Here is an 18504-nt window from a genome sequence, read left to right as displayed (position 1 = left end):
ATCTGTCAAACAAGAATTGAGTGAATCGATTACGATTTCATGTTATTAGTTTTTCTTGCAGGGGCACATATAAGACATATGAAGGTGAATTATGATTTTTTAAAAAATAGAATCACATTTATTTGTGTACTAGTGGATGCATTTTTTGCATTTCGTTATTCCGTATGGAGAAGTATTTAGTTGCTCATACCAAAAGACCGTCTCAAGAAATATTTATTACGTTTGTTATTTTATTTCAAGAATATTTATTAAAATGCGTTCTGAACTGTTTTTTGGCATGAGCAAGTCAATAAAAATAAATAAATATAAATAAAAGAACGAAAAATAAGAAAGCCTTAATGGCAAAGAACACGAAATATGTGTTAGTATGATATTGCAGACAAGAATACTACTTGATTAGAATAATAAAATTAATAGATGTGATATATACTTCGGAACTAGTAATTATTATTAATACTTCAAAGATACTAGTATTAATTACATAAGTATTGATGTTAAACTCCCTTTATTCCTCCGCTGTACCTTAATACATACTACCCTAATGTCCATTTTGTCGTAAATAATTGATGTACGTAAAAGAATACACATTTTTACCTAAAAAAAATGCATCTGTATTTTTTAGATGCATCGTTTCATTTGTAATGTAAAAAGCAGTTCATCTACTTTTTATCGTCATCTGTCTATCATAATATACAAATCAATACATTCTTTTCACCCAAAAACTTCATAATAGTCTTAATTTTCACATGTAGGTTTGAAAAATTCTCGTTTGAACCCTGCGTATCGTTTCATGGTTTACCATGATTTACCATGATTTGACCATATCCCGCTAATTAAATCGGTTTTATCGGACGGGCTCATTACTAATGAATTGCATGCATACTAGGTGTGATGCAGTATGCAATTCAACTCGGGCGGAGTAAAGTTGACCTGTCACACAACCTAGATACATCGACCACGTCTTGTTGTACCTGTTGCAAAGTTTGCAACAACACCGTGCAACATATAAAACTATCGTTGCTTTAGTGAAACAGGCCTGCTTGCTTAATGGATGTTTCGAATTAATTTCTAATTGACGATTCTGACGTTCGCAGTTTATCGGTGTAATACCTAAGGGAGGCGGATATCTGAAAATAACTTTCACAACAGAAGCATAACCGTAGCATGCTTCCTCTGGTTACTCATAGTTCGCATTACCAAATTTGGGGAGGTTTTCTCATATAGTAACTATTACTTAAGAGAGTATCAAGGAAGGATATTTCATAAAATATCATATTGTTTTTAACGTGTAAAGTTTAAATAATTAGATATTAAATATTTGAAACGTATTCAATCATTTGACTTTCATTACAATACAATATAAGAGAAAGATAAACGGACTAATAGGAAATTAATTTTTCTTTTTAAGTAAAATCTCAATCTGTTCTAGTTGCCCTTATGATTGTTAAAATGTATGATATGTGCACGAACAGTTTCTATTTTTTAAACCGGAAAGAAACACATTATTAGGTGTATAATTCGACGAGGTGATGTACAAACTTCAGTAACTATGTATATGCAATGGCTTATGAAAATACTGGGATTTACTTCAGCCCATTTTTACAAATACGATTGCCAAATACATATTGTTTACATTTGAAAACAATCTCAAAACATGTATATGTATAAATTACACGATACTTACTGCAAATATGTATTAAGTAAAAAATGAGTATATAACCTGAATACTCATCTTACATATACATATAATAAATGTGTTTAATTTTTTATAGACTTTCGTAATCTCTGCGAAATATGTGTTATAAATTCTTAAATGTTTAATTTGGTCTCAAGATGCTCTACTCACAATACTCATGAACAATGTAAATGAATTTAAATCATTGTTTTGAAAACGATTATTAAAGCATATAAAGTTGATTCAGCCACTCCAAGAGATAGTAATGCATATAATTTTGAAGAAGAAAAATGTTGTACTGCGAAAGACAATATGCAGTTTGAACATGTATTAAAGTAAAGAGTTGTCTTTTTAATTTTATTCTTTACTGAAAAATTATAATCATTCCCAAAGTAGGATTTGTACTTATATTTATATTGAAAAGCAAAATAATTATGAGTCGCGAAGATACGTATTAGTACTTACTACTACTAGCTATACTAATATAGTATTTCCATCGCCATAAATTTGATATGAACTTTCTTTTTAAATTTATTCTAATGTACTTTATATACTCTACTCTGATGTATAATAGAGAAAGTATTATAAGCTTTTATTTGAAAAATCAAAATTAATTTGAATTCAATATGAAAAAAAGCATTTTCGAGATGTTTACTATCGTTTACGTAGTTCATGCAATGGAGAAATATTTCAATTAATAAGTTTTTGTTATTACATCATCGCAAACAACTGAACAATTGTGCCGTACATTGCAATAAATACATATGTATATGTATAACACAATCTTATATTATTCTGACTATTCTGCTATGGAGTGAGCATAATTTTGTATCCGATATTACAGTTCAGTGTATAAAGCAAGTATTTGTCCCAGCTGGTCAAAATCTAATTAAACTGTCTACATTTCGATGAGCTGTACTTGCATATTTAACTTGTAGTTAAACGATAATTCAACCAGTTCATTTTCGATCAGCAACATGTATATTATTACAAATATTACGTATTACAAATAAAAATACTTTATTTGTTATTACGAAAATATTTCATAAGCTATTGTTACTTATGTAAAAGAGATACTTACTTATGTATAATTCAGAGTATAAAATCTACCATTTAAAAGTCTTTTAAAGCCTAGAGAATTCTGGAAAATTCGTCAAAGAGTCTACATAAAAAAATTCCTTTCAAGTCTAGTAAAAAATCCTATTTTAAAGTGTAGCAACAGTTCTGTTAAGTAGTTCTGAGAAACAAAATACTTTTCTCTGGTCATCTTGCCTTTCAAGCATGTTCTTGTTAATATTTTTAACGCAGTAAAGGAATGTACTGTGGTGTTCCCCAGATTCTGTAGTGTTTTTTACTAATCCTTAAGGATTCATGAACTTTCCGGAGGCGTTACCTAGTGCTTCGACATAAAATTACTTATAGTGTCCCCAATACAATAGTCTTTTCGTCGAAAGTATAGATATAATATACTAAATAAGTAGAGCAAGGTATTTTGTGTACATGCATACGTTTGATATTGATATACTGATATCATAAATCATTTTAGATAATTTTATTACTATTGCTTATTATGCAGTCTGGTTTGTACAGGCTGTAAAAAGATTATTTGTTGTGGCTTTGGCAGGTGACTCTACAGCTCTGAATCAGTGGAGATCTGCAAAAAAAAGTAGCCGCAATATTGACTTTTACCTTGAATTTCAAGGACGAATCTTTTTTATTACATCTTATAGTAGTTATTCGTCACAAGGGTAAAAAATCTCAAAGGAAACATGGAACCGCAACTCAGTCGTTTTAGAGGTGTACAATCACCTGTCAAAATCATGACAAATTATCTTTTTACACTCTTTACATTATACATGTAGAGCCAATATATAGCTACCTACACGCTTAACTCTTTCGACAGTAATGGTATAATAAATTCCAAGATAACTTCTAGAACGATTGTTAAGATGTTAAAATTTTTCTGGTACCATTTAGATTCGTTGAAACATTTTAGGAACCCATTGTAAATGGTACTACATATGTCACCATAAAAATTATGTTTAATCTATTCTTTTCATTTGAGTGTGCTATAGTCCGTATTATTATGTTACCATATTCATTACTAAGAGGAAAATCCATCTCGAAAGAGTTAAGAAAATGTTGCATGTTACGTGTAACAGTAAATACCGATATGTACACTATCGTAAAAATGTTAACTCTTAAAATGATCCCTTGGCATGATCTTAATAACTGGTAATGTAACTATATTTTTTAATGTAACAATTGCACTTACTGCAATGTGCATTCGAATGTATTCCTACCATCGACCATAAAACATCAATGTAAATGAATAAATATAGATTATCGACAAATAAACTATTTTTCATTTTATTGTGAATAAATCGGTAATCTCAGAAAGAAATATTATATTTAGAATGATGATGTATTTAAAGATTAATCATCTAAAGAAATTAACAAAAGTTATGGATTAATTAATTTTTTCTATAGCACTATTTCAAACATAGAATAAACCTCGTTTATTTAACTGTTTCGAAACAAACTGTCGAACGACTGCTGTCAGAATAATCTCATGGATATATCCCTTACGCAGATTCCCTTCGTATACTGTAGCACTTCGCGTGGAATATTTGTTACTATGTATCTGTTTTATATAATATTGAACAATTCAGTGCTTCTGCATGTACGCGCAAGTTGAGTTAAACTCCATAACCACTGAACAACCAATGTTTTAGTTACAGGATGTATTATACGCAAACAGAATCTATACAGATATATTCTGAACGGGTAGAATATAGGGTACGTATATATTCAAGCATATGTGCACATGCATATATAAATATGAAAGAATTAATCACAAAATAGTTACATGATAAAAATAAAAATATAACCAATAGGTAAAAAACTATAGGAAACAATCAAATCAATAAGAGTTATTATGCATATTTTCGTATAAATACATCTTTTCTTTCTTATAAAATAATAAACATTATTGCTTACCTATGCCATTTATACGAATTATGACTTAACGGATGACAATTAGATATTCGGCGTAGGTCGATGATATTATGAAAGACATTAACTGAAAGGTTGACGTGTCATATATACATAGTAGATACAATTATATTCCTGTCTCTTTGCCTGTAAATTTCCTTCAACGCAATAGCAATTCGACATTAGAGCGCGAGAACACATAGTATTTGCATTTGACAGCAAACTGAAGTACGACTATGAGATGTGTTCGTGATTCATCTAGGCTTGACTAAGAGGATTATCATGAAAATGTTTCAATTGCTGCTTTGACCAACATTCCGAGGTTGCCAAAATCACCTTCATATATATGAGGAATTAGAATCACAATTCCTTCAAGATCCCTAATTGAAATTGTTACTTTTCAAATTTCAGTTAAAAGATTTCCGACATCAAGCTCACATTATATTAGAAAATGATCAATTGTAAGACAATTTTCAATTTAACGAGTTTTTCCATATCAATCGTTTAATAATTATTGTAACATTTTTAGTTTTCTTTGTTATACTTAAAATCTTTTTCCTTCATTATAATATAGGTACTTTCTAGTTAATATGCAATTTTTTATTTTATTTTATTTCTAAAGCCTAAGTGGACAATAGTTACTTTTGTTCTCTAAATTATTTCATTTAGTTAGCGTAAACTGTTTTTGCTGCGCGTCGACGCACGCTTGTTCAAGAATTACTACTTATAGTATATTCATCAATACTACCACACATAATACATATGTACATATTTACTTACACCTGGTAGGCTCGCATAAACGACCATACGCGCACGTTATGCGTCGCAGGTACATCACAGTAAAAATAATATCACGTATCTGTGATTCTAGGATGAACATTAATTTAATCGAAAGTAATTCAAGACTTATGTTATTATTGAAATAACTAGTGTTGGAAAACTTGAAATCAAATACTTTCAAATAAATAATTTAAATACTGTAATTAAGATTAGTATTATAAATATCACGTTTAAATTATATCAATTTTAAAAATGACTGGACTTCTTTTTTAATTTTTATTAGTACATCTAAAAATAATATTATTGAATACCGTGGATGATGACAAGTATGGTTGATTGATGCTTCATCCTTGTTTAATTTGAATGTAACAAATTTGCGTTAAAGTAAATTGACATTATTCGCGATTTATATGAATTCCCTTCTCAGAAGTGTAACTCGTTTAGAGTTTAATCGCAACAGATTTGAAGTTGAATTAGTTATAACATATGCCTCTTACCGAGTTAGTTATATTAATAATATTTATATGGTAAGATAAAATTATGCAACACACTTAAGCTTCAATATTTTAATATTCAATCTTGAATTTTGCTGAAAATAATCAAACTTTTATTCTACGAGATACCATTAGTCTTTAATATAATAACTGAAACAGTAAAAAAAGAAATGTTGTGCCCCTCACGTATATAAAAAGAGAAAATATCAAGAATGACAAAATGATTTGAATAATCCTATATAGCTAGTGATGTATACTGAAAACATTGATTTCAAGTATTAGTAATTTCTACAGTTTTATATTTAATCATGTAGTGGATTACGCGTTAGATTTTATTATATAAAAGAAGCCCAAATATAGTGTAGAATGGACCTTAACTGATATAAAATTTAAACTGCTAAGAGTCATAGCTGCAGGCAATGCAAGAAGATCTCACGGAAATCAGGGAACTGGAAATATTCAGGAAGGGGACGAATCTGATGCGTTACCAGGAAACTTCTAGGAATAGAATCACGTGCGGACGAACCTGATGCCTTATCAGGGAGCCGCAGGAGGATGAAACTTTGTGAACCAACTCGATGCGAAATTGGGGTATCACCAGGATGAAAATTTGCAGACGAATTCGACGTATAGTTGACGAGCTGTTAGGAAGTTGGAAAATACGTAGATGAATCCAACGCAAGTTGAGGAACTGCTTTGAGATTGTGAAACATACGGGCAATCCTGGCGCAAAAATCAGGAAATCGTTGAAAGCGGACAAACCTGTTTAAATAGCAAGTTGCCTTAGGAGATTTAGATTTTTATAAACGGGCTCGATGTAAAATCGGAAGATGACATGGAATGTTTATTTCTTCCAACGAATAAGTCATAACATCTGAGAACGTTCATTTGTGATTAGAAGGAAGCCTATCTTATCGATATGAATATTACATATTTCGTATACTACAGTATAAAGTGATATTCCAGGACAACACACATATATTAGGTTGTCTCAAAAGTTTCTTTCATTTTATAGAAATAATAAATGCACAATATTTTTTGTTTTATATTATTTTACTGAATTATGTATGAACTATCTTGTTCTATTGGAACATTGTGCACCTATTATTTTCTTACAAAATGAGAGAAATTTTCGGGAGAACCTAATATATATTACTTTAATTACCTGTAACTGCTGTTAAAATATTCATTGCTTGATGAAAGCTGGGTTCATGCAAAAGGACTTAGAAAAGTGATCTACAAAATTTTATGAGTTAAGAAGAGTGTCATTGTAGGTAGAAAATAATATCTAATAATAAGCAATAATAACATATTCCTTTGTGCATTATAGTAAGAATTGTAATAATGGTAATAAAAAATGTACTGCAAATTTAAGTCCAAAATGTACAAATCAAATTATTTAAAAAAGGATCATTAATGATTGTTATGAATTAACAATGCACGATACTAAAATAATATTACTGAAAACTATATATGAATTTGCTGACAGACAAAATTGATCGGTATATAGCAAATTTAATTATTGAGGAAATACGTGAATATGAAATCTCAGTACATTATTTGCTTCCGAGCAACGAAATAAATAAAAAGATTATGCAAGTATTGCTTATTTTGTGAATATGAATATACGTACACAGTGCTGAATAAAGAGTATTACATATCATTAATGAAAGATGCAGCTGAGTATCGCGCACGCATGAAAGTATAGTGCTCAGGAGTAGAATATATTTTGTCTGAATTCATTTAACTTACACAATACACTTATTAAAGAAGATTGCAAAGGAAGTTTGTCTCCTTCTTCAGTTAGTGAATAATTTGATATCTTCTATTAAAAAAATATTTGTGAAAGCGCCATTTTACGTTGGTACATTCCATTTCCATCTAACCCGATTCTAACCAAGACGTAGCTTGAAGCTACGATATTTTATGCCATGAACTCAGAAGATATAAAGGAAGTAATTGAATCCTTAAATGCGAATGATTCAGCCGCAATTAAATTAACATGGGACGTGCTTCAAAAGGAACAGCCGGTCTAAAATTTAGTATTCATAAAGATCTGTTTTGAAACTTTATCACTTAATATGACAAAATTAGAGGCAAATGGGAAGTTAATAATCATTTCAACACAATTATTAATTGACATCGAAAAGGTCTACACAATGTATCGAGAAATGATTGAACATTGCTATTGGAATAAATTTAAATATGGCTCAAGTATATAAAGCAACGTCGAATGTATATTTTCCGCTTGCAAATTAACCTTAACCGATAAACGTTATAATAAACTACAGCTAGCGTAAAGAACATGTCTATGGTATATCGCGATTTGAATTATAATCATAATGATGTTTGTTTCTTTTATTTTCAATGGACTGCCCAAATACTTGCCATCACGAATCTCTCCAAAGTTAAAACAGCAGATTTTAAAGTATATAAGAACGTCACTCAATCATACAATGTAGCCACAAAACTTTAGTACGTTAAATACTTTTTTCTAAAATTGTACATCTTAGCAAGCCCCTGCCTAAATGATTTTATGCGGATTCTGTTGGGGCTAAGGAATGTAGCCAGATTTACACGGTGCAGCTTTAATATAATGTCTCGACAGTTACACATTTATCACACTTTAATGGAATAAACATCTTGATTGATCGATACAAAAGATAAGCGTACGGTAGACAGACATGATCAGACGATAGTAAGCCCGATATGTTGCGAAGATCGCAACAGCTTAAATCCACGTGACAATCGGTCATTATCTAGGACAGTAACACTGTTGGTATTACTTGAGGCAATTATAAACAGAACGGGAGAATTGATATCCCAACAGACTCTGGCATTCTAAATAAGATTTAGATGGACAAGATCACATGCGTTCTTAGAATAGCCTCATAATTTTTTTGGAGTAGATGAAGGAAAGTTTGAGATAGAGAAAAGAAGCATTTAAAGGAGTAGAATATACATATCTTATACAAGATATGCACCCGAAATAGGTGTTACATAATGATCAAATTCAATAGCCACGTAACATTAACTTTTTGTGCATTAATGTAATTTAATAAATGCTGTCGTAAATATCAACCATGCGTGATGTTTTTTATTAAAACCAATTTCAAATTAAAAATTGTTAATTAAAATGATAACTCCCAAAAAGGGAAGATCCATTTTTTAAACAAATCGAGCAACCGACTAAAATTTGTTTAAATTTTAAATGAATTTTAGGATGCGTGCAAATTTGATAAACATGGCGTACATATACGTTTGTACGAATTAAATTCCAATTGATAATACTCCGCACCAACTTGAATTTGTGAAATTGCCGATAGCTGAATCAGACTGATGGGTTCTCATTTTGCATGCACGCTTCTACTATACAACGTGCGACGTTGGCCCACAAATGGGTTTGTAGCACGCTAGGAATAACTGCCAACTAAATAATTTCGTTGTCATCCATATAATAGTAGTATCGTGCACCTCATATAGCCATTATAAAATATTGCTTAGTAGGCACACAGTTTAGGCTCCATTGAGCTTGATTTTCTTCTTTCCTGAGTTGTAATTTACCCGACACGCAAAATTATACATACAATTATGAAATTCCAAAATTTCCGCCAGGCCTGGATATTATCGGGCCTGGAAGATATAAGTTACATTAATCTCATAAAACCAATCATCCAAATGTACGAATTATCAAACTGATAGTATTACCTTAAATTATTTTAAACTAATTACATTTAATTTCTAATCACCTAAAATGGAATAAGCTTAGTTGTATAAAATAATAATAATAAGATCTAAATATGGACTGCACAGGAAAAAAGGTTAAATTTTCGGCAATTTATTACATAATTATTATTTAATTTTTACTGATGGGAATAAATAATGTTTAAATCATACGAGAACATCCTTGTACAAGATTTAAGTAGCTAGACCTAGTAAACCTAGTAGACTAAATTTGAAACATATCCTAAATGTGCGAAAGAAAAGATAGGAAAAGTAAATATCAGAAACCCTGTCGATTTATCTTCAGTAAAATGGAAATGCTCGGAGAGTAAATGCTAGTTGTAAATCAGTCTGTATTTTCTTCAGTCATGTGCAAAGAAAGTGTGTATGTGATGTATGCACGACTTGCATATAACTCGTTTCTGCTTATGTTGTTCGCACAACAGTAAATAGTATATTTTGAATAAAACATTGATAAACTTAACTGATGAAATATTGATAGACTAAATTAATTTTTTACCTTTAGCACAATTTATCATTATTAAAACTCATTTTATTTTTCAAAATGCACATAAATATATAATAAAATATATTTCTAGTGAAAATTAAATACTAAATTTAATGTGGAAATACATAGCTTCAGTTTATCTCCAAGTAACAACAAACAAATTTTAAATATATAAATAAATATAAAATATGATAATAAATTCATAAATTCCATATGAAAACTATAAATTTAGAAAATCAATTTGTATATTAAGCTAAATAAAATATCACACGACATAGTTCACGTAGTTACTTGTGAAATTATCAAACTTAGTTCGTGTCATTTAATCTTTATAAAAAGCAGTTCCAAACTACGTCCAAATGAACTACAGCTAATTCAGAGTATTAACGTTAATTTAATTTTTAGTTATTCAACTTTCACTGAAAATGACTATTCGAAGGAATTGGGAATTTTATCAGTCATATCCTGCTTTTCTATTTAAGATTAATTTATGTGAATACCTTCTTTTATAATTAATCGGTGATGATATTGCTTGTATTTTAAGATATAAGAGTTGATATATAAGAGTTAATATCACCGCATTTATTTTCTCGTGTTCTTTATGAAATAAATGAAACAGATGAAACGTTTCCATTGATATAAAAAGTGTATAAAAATATGTGCATAAATATAAAACTGTCACGAATCAAAAAAAAAAAAGAAGAAAATATACGCAGAATAAGAAAAGTATTCGTCTTTGTACAACTTTATAAATCGTTTTACTTCTTTGAATTATAGAATTTTACTTACACAAATCATAATATTTACTTAACTCATAAGATTCATCTGCAATCCTTAGCGAATTAATGAATCAAATAGGATAAATTTATGTATATATACGTTAATAATATTGATATCTATAATACTAATATCATTATCCCATTTACAATCACGTTTCACAATTTATTTAAAAATTATGACAAAAGCATAATAAAAATTATACAAAATTATACAAAATTATTTTATGCGTGGATTTGTTATAATAAATATATAATATACATATATTATTCTATTATTTCATTATAGTTCCATCTCAAATTTAGTTAAAATCATAATACTGCTGAATTGTGCGTTTTGCGAGCGTATTAATCGTTATAAAATAATAAATACAGTTTGAATCGATAGATAATAATAGAAATGTCTTTGTTTTGTCCGTGCCGATTACTGCGTGAATTTCAAAGGCAGTTTGTTAATGAAATATTTGTACTATACAAAGTTATAAATACAAAACTACTACTCCATTGTTTCCAATACTATAAATTTTAGAATATTGAGGCTAAACTATTTTCTAAACTAATCGTTTTCAGATATAAAAATCGCAGAGATGTTTCACACAGAATAAAATAGAGTATCAATTGGTATATATAAAATATATACTTCGACTTAAAAACTTGTCGATAATCTCGAGAAGAATGATCTTTCAGAAAAAACATCATGATCATACTATTAGCCTTTCTAAATCAGTAACTTTGTCTTTACACAATTTCTTCTATTGATAAAAGTAACTAATATTTAAAAATCCGAGATAAATAAGACACTTGTATGCATATTGTATTCACCAGGTTGTAAGTTTATAGTGAGAAGATTACTAGTCTAGTTTCTTTATATTTTGAGCCTTATCTGTTTTGAAACAAGGTTATACAAACATTAAAGTTTGTTAGAAATGATAATTACTTTATTATCTACATAATCTTTGTTCGTCTAATGCATTCTCAGTGCATCGTGAATACTCGATGTAAAGTGAGCTTCCAATAATTTTAGGAATTAATCGTCAATGAAATTCTCACGAAGACGCTATATGTATATACATGCAAAGTGGCATCAATCTTCCGCGAAAATGTTTTGAAATGTCGAGTAAATTTTACATGAAACAGGACAATCGTAGTCGTTTTGTTAGAAATGATGAGATACTACGGTAACAGGATTTTTATGTGAATTCATCGATATATTATACATATGATTCGACTGATCATGAATGTATTTGGATATTTACCAGAAAAAATTTTGTAAATATGAGTATTATATTGTGTACGTTATACGAACTTTCTAAATTTTATTAATATCGTAATGACATAAATACGACTATCATGATTATATTGATCTTGTAAATCAATCTGAAAATATATACAAAATGGTCGGCTGTAAATATATATTTAGTAAACAATTAATATGCATCGTGAACAACAATATCAGACATGTAACAAGCGTTAAAGATAATACCACTTAATGTCGGAGCTTATTAGTATAATGGATAATTGCATCTTTCTACACTTTACTTATGCCTGTGAAATATATGTATATTTGTACTAAATAACTTGTTTCAAACATTCCACTATAATTATGATCATCAGATCTCGTTATAATATATATGACTGAAATTTCAAAATATTTCATATAACACGCATAATGTATTCATAATACATTTCTACAAGTGTTCGAGTACTTTCATAACCAACTATACGTTATGTACGTCGCGCTGCGGTAAACATGGAATATCTATTGAAAGTATACACAAAATATTATATCTATAAAGCTAACAAACGTTGATTACTCGTGTTAAAAATACCGTTGTTTATATACTATGATTCATCAGACCACATAATCCTATTTAAAATATTTGAATCTTGCTGCTACAGAGTAATGGATCAGGTAATAAATTTTGAGCGTTATTCTACCTTTGGTGCACATAGATGTTCAAAAAAAGTAAATTTAAATAGTGATATATCTACATATGTGTAATATATTTCTATTGAATATATTATGTTTCTATGTTTTATTTTTAGAATCTAATTCCTTTCAAATTTATCATAAAATTAGATAGCTAAAAATTTATCGCGCTATTGTGTATTAGTAAAAAGTCGAATGTAACTAACAAAAAAGATAGACAATGTACATGTGTCGAACAAAATTGGTTTTAAGTATACTAATAATTTAATGATGCAATTGGCTAGTTTGAATAAAATATAACATCAATTTCTTAATTTTAATAAAAATGTACAATATCACAAATAAATATGTATACAACCAGATTTGTAAAATATTGGTAGCAGAAGTCTCTTTCATAAAGGTGCAATTCCTGGTTTAACGTCTATGAATTGCCTGTGGTTTACTGTAAGAAAGAATGGTGGATATCTTTTATTTTTCTGGCAATATTATTGTCGACCTAAAAGATGCACTGATCCTAAGCTTATTTCTATTTGCCTTTGGTACATTCAGCAATGGAATTCATAATTCGTCTTAAATATAGAACAAGTACGAGCATAACTGATGCGCCGAATACTTTTCTCTTTCATATGATACTTATAGCGTACGAATATTTTTATTACACTGAAAAATAAAAACAAAACTGATGAGAAACTTACACGTTATTATTCCACCACTAACATAATTAATGTTATTTATTTCTGATTTAGCCTTGATGGGAACATAACCATGTTTGCAATAATATTTATCAAATTTAATATATAAATTTAAGTTACCATTACACATATTAATTAATCACTAATTTGAAATTAGAAAACATTCGATAATATGCAAAATTCCAAATTCTTGCAATACCTTAAAAGTGAACACACTAGAATGCAAACTTTTCGATAAATTTAAAATCCAGTAGATGGTCACTTGAATTATGTATTTAGATTATCAGATAAATGTAAAAGCAGAAATAAAGATAAAAACTTATTGCTGACTCGTCGTTTATGTTCCGGCAATTAAATATTGTAAATGAATAATTGTTTAATTGACTTACACGTTTCCAATCGAATCGAGTCGATATTAAATCGAGATTCAGCATAAAACTGAGGTTTCAAACAATCCAGAGAAGTACTCTAAGTGTATGAAATTCTCCGAAGCCCATTGTTAGCAGTAAACCGGTGAGCAACTTTGAACAACGATAACTGCTTTCAAACTTGTTAAATGGTTAAAACAATTCAGTTTTAACGAATGAAAAAGTAGCGTAGCCCATTGTTTCGTGCAACAGCATCAGATAATCATTATTGTATAAAAGTTAGGTGACCTAATCATCTAGCGCAGACGACCGCAAACTGTAATGTCGTCATTAACGTTGATTACAGCAGCCCGAAATATTATTATAAAGGTTCAAATTAAAAAGTGATTAGTTTCGAAGAAACTTATAAAATTAAGTTTCCATTACATTATAGCGCAATCAATATATTTGAACAAGGATATAACAAATATAACAGAATATCTTACGGCCAAGTATTTAAAAATGTTAATTTTAGCTGAGATAATTATTGAAATAATTTATATAGCATATTATTTCTTAAATTTATCACAGTTAATTTTGAAATTATTTTTTACAGTCGAAATAAAGCACGCTATATTGCATAAAATATCATAATTTCATATAAGTAATATAAATAATATATATAATATAAATAACATTGAATTGATATTGTAGATACCTATTCCGAAACTAAATAATGATATCATACATTTATTTATACATTTATACATCTTATAGGTAGTGCTAAAGGTCAAAGTAAAACGTTAGATTCTGATTTATGACTGAAGAAAAATTCTAAATTGTAGAATAATATTGACAATATGAAATACAGATATATTAATTGTTATTTTTTGTCAACATTCAAATTTTTCCAAAATCAATGCATCATTTCTGGTAAAGAACTTATGAATCAAACTGAATTTGAATTCGAATTCAGAAATGATATTTTTGTTTGAATGTAAATAAAACAAATATTTATACGAACTGATAGAAGTGAAAATAAATAATGACAGAAAGAACAGAATACAATCATAGTAGAAACAAGTAACGCATCTTGCGAGTAGCCATATCCAGCAGGAACGCGGATATTAATGTAATCGAGCTAATGCTATACACAACAATTTCTAAACGCCGTGTATGTACGTGATTCTACACGAAGTCTGTGAAAATGGACGTGATTGTATTCACCGATAACAGTGTGAAACTGTGTTTCTACTTGCTACAGCATACGTATGGTATCACAAGTTAGATACACGAAATAACTTTGGACAGTAATGATGGCAGCCACAGGATTGAAACTGAATACAGATATCTTGCAAGCATCATTAATGAGAATTTAATGCTGCGTCCTGGTGAATCTAATCCCGATCAATTGTTCACGTTACATAGAAATTTAAGCACATAAAATACGTTTTAAAATCACATACGACAACGTATTTATAATGACAATTGTTAACGAATATTTATTCGAAACAGATTAATTATAACCGCCATTACTATTTACACGTTAACTTCTGTAAACTTAAATAACCGCAGATTATTGAAATGCAACAACGTTTATGAACATTTAATTATAGGCACATAGACCTTAACATTTCCTACTTTGTTTGGTAGTCGTTTCAATTTATCGAATGGTAATGGTAGTAATTGAAATCGAATTTAAGATTTATATCTTCGTTTACTCTGGAAGTTACTTAATATATGATTGTGCGCAATTTGAAATACCATATCATGTTTAGCCAGGCACGTAGTTCTTCCACTGACGACATATTAATTTTCTCATACCACAGAAATTCACTATAGGCCAATGAAAGATTTGTAATTTTATGAAAGTTACATATAAATGTAAAAGATATATTTCTATATCACATTTCAAGTGCTATATTAGTGACCCTTGGAAAGAATAAGGTAAAAATGGTCATCCATTTAATTAATCAAGTTCACATATAAATAATGAATTTGAAAAAAAGAGCCTTTCAAATATTTTACAATTTTATTATATCACAATTGTGAAATTCTTATTACAAAGTAGACAAGCAATTTTCAATGACACGGCCGTAGATACGCAAAGTATACCGAACACATGATGTGGTCTGTAAATCGACTACATGTGCTGTTTCTTACTCTTCAAGCATCTGACTAACTTTTATTATGTTTGTCATTTATAATTACAAGTTTGATAAAACAGCACGCTTATTGGAAATACTTTGCAACACTTGCTTTAGGGATTGAAGTCAACTGCAATCTGCCCGTAATATATCAAGAAACGATATAAAACGAATAGTACAGTGGACGAATTATGAATTGTAGAGATATGAAGCGTACAAATCACCCTTTTAATAGATGTCACCAAATTTCACAGAGAAACATGTACATTCGTTTTAACATTGTTTCGACACATTCACTGCGCAATGTAATTCCGTTTCAAGAAACACCGTCACATTGACACGTAAAATGCCAAATCTGAACTTTCGTCGTAAAATTCCAGGACAGAAGTCCCCCTGAAACGTCATCGGTGGTGGCGACAGGCAACGGAACCCGTTAGATTTTCGCACACAGCTAATACACGTGTACGAGTTGCGAGACGTCAACAGAACGAACAGAAGCGTGTACACAAACTTCGCTTAAATGCTGTTTCGATGTTTGCCGCCACCAAGAGCCGAGCGTCGAACGTGCTCCACGAGTTTAGCCATAGATTAGTAAGTACGCACTCACCGGAACCGGTGGAGTTATCCGTCCAAACACTTGCTGCGAATGTCGAAACCAGGAAAACCGTGGTGAAGAACCGCGAACGGTTCCCAATGGTCTCTAAAACACGCTTCACACGTTCACTGAACATCACGGTACCAAATGGAGGAGAGGGTACGCGGCCGGCATCCCGACTGAGGGATCGCGCTTTGCGAACCCCAAGAGCATGTTTCTCTTTCCCCTCTCCCTTCTACTTGCTTTCGCACCCTATATTCTCCCTACCACAATTCCTTTCCCGCCACGCGCAGACGCTTCAACGTTCTAGGCTTCCTAACTCTTGTGCTTACCCATTTTCCCACTCTATCTCCCTCTTAATCCCACTCACTTATCTCTTATCAATAGGTGACGATTAATTATCGCTATAACTCCCTGAGTTGGTGCCAACGTTCTGCTTACTTGTGAAAAGATAGAATCACCTGTAGAATGTTCTTTGGACTGCCTTGTCCCTGTATTTAGCACTATTGGACTTTAGTTTTCGAAATATGTATCAAACAATGACAAATATCAGAAGATTAGTATCTAATATTACACATCTATCAACAATAACAAAACTACGTTAGAGGCTCCTGGAAAAATCGAGTTTGAAAACTTGTCAAGTACGTAATCTAAATTTAACCAATTTCCAACTGAACAAGAGTAGACAATCGACTGGAGGTGATTCCACATGCGAAAATAAGTCGAAAATATTGAAAAAAATATTTTCATTTAAGATTCCATTTTGAAGGAAATAGGCTTTGAACATGTCTAGCCAAGGAATAGCCCAATATACATGCATTCGATACATTTTCAAATACAATTTTTTCGGAAACGAAACTTTCCGTGAAAAAATTATATTTTAAACGACGTTTCTAGGCAAACGTTTCATATTTACGCGTCAATACTACTGTATGGAATCATTCATACCACATTTATAATATATGTATTTAGATGAGATCTAACAAATTATAGCTCTACGAATATTTATTACTTATTCTATGCCCGTTTCTGCTATTTCATAAACTAGAGTACATTTTTACATTAGATACATATTTGCAATTTATAATAAAACATATTTACATATTTACAACACGAATATTTATCTTCTGTTCGTTTAATGTTTTTTTCAGAAACTGCAGAAGAGAGATACGTGTATATAGCATATTTATTTCAAAAATATTGGCTAATAAATGTAATAGTACAATGTTTTAACTGTAATCAATCATTCTATGAATACTCTCTGCACCTATTTCATATAGGAAAAATATATAGCCTAGAATATATTACACTTAATTATACAGCAGACATTGATAATATGCTGGCTTCGTATCTTTAATACTTGTTGGAACTTCTTGGTAGATAATATCTATACATGTATCACAGAAAATAAAATATAGAAGAAGATAAAAAATGCGAGTGGAGTAATGTTACAAAGTGATCTTGCAGTCAACTCTATTGTTCGATCGAAAGCGTGGATTTGAGTAAAATCGATTTAATTGGCGTCCTGATATTAATGACATAATAGATAGAAAGTACATCATACTATTGTTGAGTTATTTGTCGCATATTGACAAAAAACTACTCTTTTCAAGTTAAGTTAATGCTTTAATGAAATCAATATTTTGTAAATATTCAGGTTTAAGTCGCAAATTCATAAACTCGTCATTAAATTTCTTTTTGTATCGGTTACAAAACTATATAGAAACAACGCTCGGTTACAAAAAAAGATCAAAATGACCTCGAAATATTAAAAAAAGACTTACAAAAAAGTCAATTTAAAATTAATTTCAAATCAATGTAGAAAAGTCAAATATATATAATT

General features: G+C 30.0%; 1 protein-coding gene across 1 annotated transcript in view; it reads right to left on the bottom strand.

Moving 5' to 3' along the window:
* LOC117207288 (neurotrimin-like) overlaps positions 1–16868 on the bottom strand; it is a 259977-nt gene extending 243109 nt beyond the window's left edge. Inside the window, exon 1 of the mRNA XM_033447337.1 lies at positions 16674–16868. Coding sequence (XP_033303228.1) covers positions 16674–16797 — 124 coding nt within the window. The 5' untranslated portion in view covers positions 16798–16868. The remainder of the gene's footprint in view (positions 1–16673) is intronic.
* Between the last annotated feature and the right edge of the window lie 1636 nt (positions 16869–18504).

This window comes from Bombus bifarius, unplaced genomic scaffold (genome assembly GCF_011952205.1).
Source record: "Bombus bifarius isolate JDL3187 unplaced genomic scaffold, Bbif_JDL3187 scf7180000008026, whole genome shotgun sequence".
Classification (NCBI taxonomy): Eukaryota; Metazoa; Arthropoda; class Insecta; order Hymenoptera; family Apidae; genus Bombus; species Bombus bifarius.
Note: the sequence above shows the minus strand (reverse complement) of the source record. Positions and strands in the feature narration are given on the sequence as shown.